Below are 6,217 nucleotides of genomic sequence, written 5' to 3'. Positions count from 1 at the left end.
ATAAAAAAAAAAAAAAAAAAAAAAAAAAAAAAAAAAAAAAAAAAAAAAAAAAAAAAAAAAAAAAAAAAAAAACAAATAAAGGAAAGTCAAAGAAAGAAAAAGAAAATGAAAAATTAAAGGGTAGACAAAATAATAGTTGTTATAGGTGTCATAGAAATTGCAAAAATCATCCTAAGTTTGAATCACATTTATAAGTCCTAGAAGTATTTTATGTGTCTTGATATTACTCCAACAAATGATATTTTAAGGATTACAAGGAATTTTGTCATTAGCAGAACCTATATTCTATTTTAGTTACTCAGTAAAAAAAATATATATATATATATATATTTAGTGGCTTTCTTGGTAGATTTCTATTGATAATTGTTTGTTCTAAGTTTACATTATGTTTTTACTATCAAATTGTATCTAAAACACCAATGACTTAAATCATAGTGCTAATATCCTATAAACCATTACATCTTTGTTGGGCTAATATTACATCTTTGTGGCATTCTAACTAATATTATGGTTTTGTATTTTCAGCCAAATCAACTTATAGATAAATATTGACAAATGGCAGGTGGTTGTTACACAGTTGTCACAAATCACAAGAAATGTTGGTTGGGGTTAAAAATGTGTCTTTGTTTCAACCTATATGTATTAATCTGAAGGATAACACTCTATCAAGTCTATGAAATTCTATATGTATTTTTTTTTTTTTTTTGTGATCTTTTAAATTTATGAAATTCTATGTCTGATATTTTCTGTTTTTGTTAGTACCATGGATTAAAAATGTGACAAAATGAATGTGTAGAACCTTTGAACATTTGGATTCACCTATGCAAAAAAATTGTAGTGGTGTTGGTGGTGAATACGAGTTTAGCCGTTGATTTAATTATGTTCAAGTTTTATTTCATAACTCTTGCCTTCAAAGACTATTTTAACATGATTGCGATTATATTGCATTAAAGGTTAGTTTGTTTGGCTCCAACTAATTGTGAAAAGACATGTCTGTTTTAATTCAATGTAATTTGTCAAGCGCCTCTGTAAATACCGCCAAATTTTGGATTGTGATGACTGAAAGTGAAGCTGTTGGAAAATATTGGACCAGTTCTAGGAATAATGGATGCTAGCTAACTTAAGAATTTTTAATCCTATGTGATAGAGATACCAAGGGAAGAAATTAAGTTTCAAATAAATGTTGTTAGGACAACTCTTAATACAAGAGGAAAATCTTTTACAGATTGATTTTATTAGCCAAGTTTCTCTCCTAATTATTTCATACTTCAATAACTATATTCTCTCGAACCCACAACCTTTAAAAAAACCTTGAACCAATTAGTTATAACTTATTAGATTTCAATTAACATTTTTTTCTAGATTATGTGTTGATGCCAGGTCATGTCTGTCTTTTAGAAGAACACCTGCACATTAGCATCATTATCTAAACAACTAACCATCCATCCCCTTTCATATTTTACCATCACATTAAGTATAATATATTAAGTTGATTTTTTTCTAACTTATAAAATGATCCTGCGCATTGCGCGGGTTAAACGCTAGTATATATAATAGCAAAAACTTTTTTCTGCAATTAAGGTTGTTCTGCCATATAGGAAGAAAACCTACTTAAAAATTTGCCACGTGGCTGAAAACTGAAAACAACGAAAATGTTAATGCCACCCGCTATATCCATTGGTCAAATCATATAAATTCAATCCAAACCGTTCGTATGTTCACATTCACTGATTCATTTCTTCGAACACCGATAAAGTCCCTCACTCTTGCTTCTCAAAAAAAAAAAAATCCCTCACTATCGATTAAAAGCCGATACCTTCACTGATACGAGTAAACCTTTCAAAATCTCAGAAATCTTCACTCAACCCTGCCTCTATCCATCACCTATTTTCCATTCCCAAAAGACTGCCTCTCATGCCATTTACAAGGTTTAGCCCGCTGGACCTGCTATTGGTAATTTTTTTTTTTTTTGGGTTATGTTTTAAAATTAGGTCATTAAAAATATGATTTAGGTTTGGGTGTTTTGTTTAGATTCGTTTAGATTTAGGCTTTTAGGTTAGATTTGATTGATTTATATTAGATTCATTTACGCTGTATAGGGTCAAACGACAGCATAGAGAGTAAGAAAAAAATTTGTAAACAAAGAAGGTACAGGCAATAGAGAGAGGCTTTGGTTGAACTTTGAAGTTCACGGAGAAGACAATAGGGTTTGTTTGTTTGTTTGTTTTTGTATTTGTTTGTTTGTTTGTTTGTTTGTTTGTTTGTTTGTTTTTTTTTTTTTTTTTTTTTTTTTTTTTTTTTTTTTAATGTGGTATGAAATTTAGTCTCTTTATCTCTATTTCTCTCCCATTATTTTATATTGTTCAAAAAATTTATCACGCTCTTTGTTCAGTTCAAATTTTTCGATATCATTTTTTTGCTCTGTGCAAATGTTAATGCTTTGTTATTCACTGGAATTGGTATGAAATTTAGTCTCTTTGTCTCTATTTCTCTCCCATTATTTTTTATTGTTCAAAAAATTTATCATGCTCTTTGTTCAGTTCTAATTTTTGATATCATTTTTTTTTCTTTGTGCAAATGTTAATGCTTTGTTATTCACTGGAATTGTTTTAGGGACCCATGAAATATCTCCAGTCTACAATTCAAATTTTATCAGTTCTAGATCTCTTGCAGATAGCAAAAGATTTCACATCTTACCCTTTTTCATAACCTTCACAACTCCAAAGTCGAAACAGAACAACATTTTGGCCAAACTTCTACTTCTCTTATTGTGTTTGCTGTGTTTATATTGAATTGCTACTCTTATTGATTTCTTCTAAAGAAAAACCCATACAATATATCCCCTGTTGTTTAAATCAGTTACGGTTAATTAGTTTGAATGCAATACTAAAAATGTTTGCCTCAATAGAAGAAACAGGAATATACAAATATGAAATTTGTCTATAATTTAATGCCAATCTCTCTCTCTCTCCTTGGAAGACTGACAATTAGGGGTTTTCTTTTTTCAGGGCACTATAATTTTTCTCTATCCTAAAAGACTATTTATTGTTTTTGTATTTGAATGAATGCTTAAATGTGTGATGAAACCCAAATAACCAAATATTTATTACAAATTTGGGTATCTTAATATTGGAACTCTATGCATCCATCTTAATTTCACTAATTTTTGCATATAAGCTCAGGCTACTGTTCTTCCTATTAAATAAGTAGTGTTGTACTCAAAGTTGTTGGTTTGTAAGTGAATGGTTTGATTCAAGTGCTAATTTGAAGATTTTACGATTAAGGTAGATCAAGATGTTTTTNGTGTTTTCGATTATCTTCTGGCGAGAAAGGAGCACAATTCCGAGTAATAAAAAGATGAAGGAAATGACAATGGGAAGAATAATCTTTATCCATTTTGTGACGTTTTCGGTACTTTTGGAGTAGGCTGGGATATTTTTTTCACAAAGTAAATCCTTGTTGCCCATAATTGTTTCCGGCCCAAAATAGTAACAAAAATCCTCTGGGAGTGGACCAGTCAAAGAGTTGTAAGACAAATTCATTTGACGCCAGAAAACAAGATTGGGAGGAATATTACCGGTGAAATTGTTATTGCTGAGATCTAAGTACCGTAAAAAGCTCAAGTTCCCAAGCTGAGGAGGTATTTCTCCACTTAACAGATTATGACTAAGATCAATAGTAGTTAACTTAAATGGGTAAGCCACTCGAGGAATGCTTCCAGTTAAGTTGTTGTGGCTTAAAAGCAATTGCTCCAGAGCATGAAAATTCATAAGTTGAGTTGGGAGTGGTCCACTCAGCTTGTTAAGTGAGAGGTCTAAGACAGAAAGATGGACGAGATTTTGCAAATTGGCTAATATCCTTCCAGAAAGTTTGTTTGAGGAAAGATTAAGATATTGTAATCTGGTTAGCTGAGAAAGCTCATACGGAAGTGGACCAGAAAGATTGTTTTCACCCAAATCCAGAGTCATTAAACCTTTTATATCACAAATTTCAGTAGGGATTGTGCCATTGAAGAAATTTCCACCTAGGTGTAAATTAACAAGGCTTCTCAGGTTTGTCAAAGTATGAAAAAGTGGTCTAGTGAGCATGTTATTAGAAAGGTCTAGAGAAACGAGATTTTTCAGCTTTCCGATTTTTGGAGAAATTGGACTAATAAGATTGTTTGTATCCAAATATAGATTCATCAAATTCTTCAGATTATGTATTTCAGAAGGGATGGTACCGTTGATTTGATTTGAACCTAAATCAAGATAAATGAGACAAGTTAATAGTCCAAGAGTTGAAGGGATTGAACCAGAAAGGCTACTATTATGGAGGTCCAAGTGCCTCAGTTCTCTCATTTCTCCTATTTCTAGGGGAATGGGACTATTGATTTTGTTGGAATAAAGAAAGAGATGAGTCAAGTTTGTCAAACAACTCAAAGTATGAAGAAGTGGACCAGTGAGCATGTTATTAGAAAGGTCTAGCGAAACTAGATTTTTCAACTTTCCTATTTTTGAAGAAATTGGACCAAGAAGATTGTTTGTACCCAAATCCACAGCCATCAAATTCTTCAGATTATAAATTTCAGAAGGGATAGTACCGTTAATTTGATTTGAATGTAAATCAAGATGAGTGAGACAAGTCAAAAGGCCAAGAGTTGAAGGGATTGTACCACTGAAGTAATTTCCAGCCAGGTATAATTCAACAAGGCTACTCAGGTTTCCCAATTGTAAGGGAATTGGACCGCTCATTTGATTGAAAGAAATATCAAGCTTCTCTAATTGAGTGAGTTTTGCGAGTGAGAGAGGTAGTTCACCTGAAAGACTATTCCAAGATAAGTTAAGGTAAGTGAGTTTAGAAATACTACCAATCTCTGGTGGGATGCTCCCGTATAGCCCCATTCCTGCTAGCTTGAATCCGACCAAATTTGGGAATGAAGAGAAGCTGAAATTGCGTAACTGGGCTTCCTCATACCAATATGTACGGCTTAAGTTGATCTCTATCACGCTTCCACCATCATTGCAAACGATACCGTGCCACTTGCAATGACTTGAGGTGCTTTCTTCATTCCACCACCACCACTCAGTCTGGTTCAGAGCCTTTGCTTCTTGGGCTAGTGGCGGTGATTGAGGTTTTGCGACCGTAGAAGTATTCGCGCTACCCACATGGTTTATGATTATGATAGTAGTAATCCAAACTAATATCACAAGGGAAATGGAAACAGAGGATGGCATGTTTAGTGGATAATTAGTGATCGTTTTAGTTCAATACAATTTTACTAAGCAAAATAATTGCAAATAGTTCATTTAGACTTTATACAGTTGTGGCATGGAGGGAGCGGTCTTGAATCTCCAGTCTCCTGCTGCATGTGGGACCCACAAGAGCTTGGAAAATGCGATTGCCCTGTGGAATCTTTTTATTTGCAAAGCAAATGCCACACGTTTATTTGATATTTCAAAACTCATCAAAGCCGCCTGAATTGAATGCTTATTTTTGTTCTATTCTAGTCTTCTCCTTTTTTTTTTTTTTGGCTGATTGTCCTCCAATTCTAGTCTTAAGGTGATTATAATTTGTCAACAAATTCTCATTAAATTGTTAAAATTAAAAGTAATTTTAAGTCCTCTAATTATTAAGTAAAGTTCAATTTGGTGACCATACTATTAACCATTAAGTGTGTTAATTTAGAACCTCATTGTCAATTTCATTTTTGGTTCTCCTTAATGTTTAAATTTTAACAAAATTAACTATTTAAATTATTTGATTTTGAAATTTTATACTTTTCATAATAACCATATAACATATGTCTCATTTTTCACAATAATTAATTTTGTTAAATTTAAACGAAAGGGGGAAATTTAAGGACAAAATTGACTTGGTTTCAAAATTTAGGGAGACTAAATTCATATAATTAATAGTTGATAGTGATCTTGACACAATAGTTAAAGAAACAAATTAATAATTCAACCTTAAAATTATCAAAGTACATAAATAAAAATCATTAAATTTGGCATAGTGAGTATAAAAATAGGAATGGCGAAGAAGTGGCTATCTCTCAAATTTTTAACCATTAAGAATATTGCACACAATAAAATTGAGTAAAAAAAAAATTGACTAAATAGTATGGGCAATTCTTTATCATTGAATCCTTAAGAGTAGAACAGATTTTCTTTTCATATAAAACCTTTAGTAAAGGAAAATTCTCTTATTCTTCTCTTCAAAACTAGTTTGATTTGAA

General features: G+C 31.8%; 1 protein-coding gene and 1 long non-coding RNA gene across 2 annotated transcripts in view; one reads left to right on the top strand and one right to left on the bottom strand.

Moving 5' to 3' along the window:
• LOC112030606 (uncharacterized) overlaps positions 1-3,261 on the top strand; it is a 60,190-nt gene extending 56,929 nt beyond the window's left edge. Inside the window, exons 3-4 of the long non-coding RNA XR_010625011.1 lie at positions 526-1,953; positions 2,100-3,261. This is a non-coding gene — a long non-coding RNA (uncharacterized LOC112030606). The remainder of the gene's footprint in view (positions 1-525; positions 1,954-2,099) is intronic.
• Positions 3,262-3,441: 180 nt separating this feature from the next.
• Positions 3,442-5,216, bottom strand: LOC112019949 (LRR receptor-like serine/threonine-protein kinase RGI2). The gene is made up of 2 exons (XM_065763519.1): positions 3,610-5,216; positions 3,442-3,502 (listed from the first exon to the last, which is right to left on the bottom strand). The coding sequence occupies exons 1-2, from the start codon at positions 5,214-5,216 to the stop codon at positions 3,442-3,444; spliced, it is 1,668 nt and encodes a 555-aa protein (XP_065619591.1).
• Between the last annotated feature and the right edge of the window lie 1,001 nt (positions 5,217-6,217).

This window comes from Quercus suber, unplaced genomic scaffold (assembly GCF_002906115.3).
Source record: "Quercus suber isolate HL8 unplaced genomic scaffold, Cork oak 2.0 scaffold_511, whole genome shotgun sequence".
In the NCBI taxonomy this organism is placed as follows: Eukaryota; Viridiplantae; Streptophyta; class Magnoliopsida; order Fagales; family Fagaceae; genus Quercus; species Quercus suber.
The sequence above is the reverse complement of the archived record's forward strand: the minus strand, read 5'-3'. Positions and strand labels throughout refer to the sequence as shown.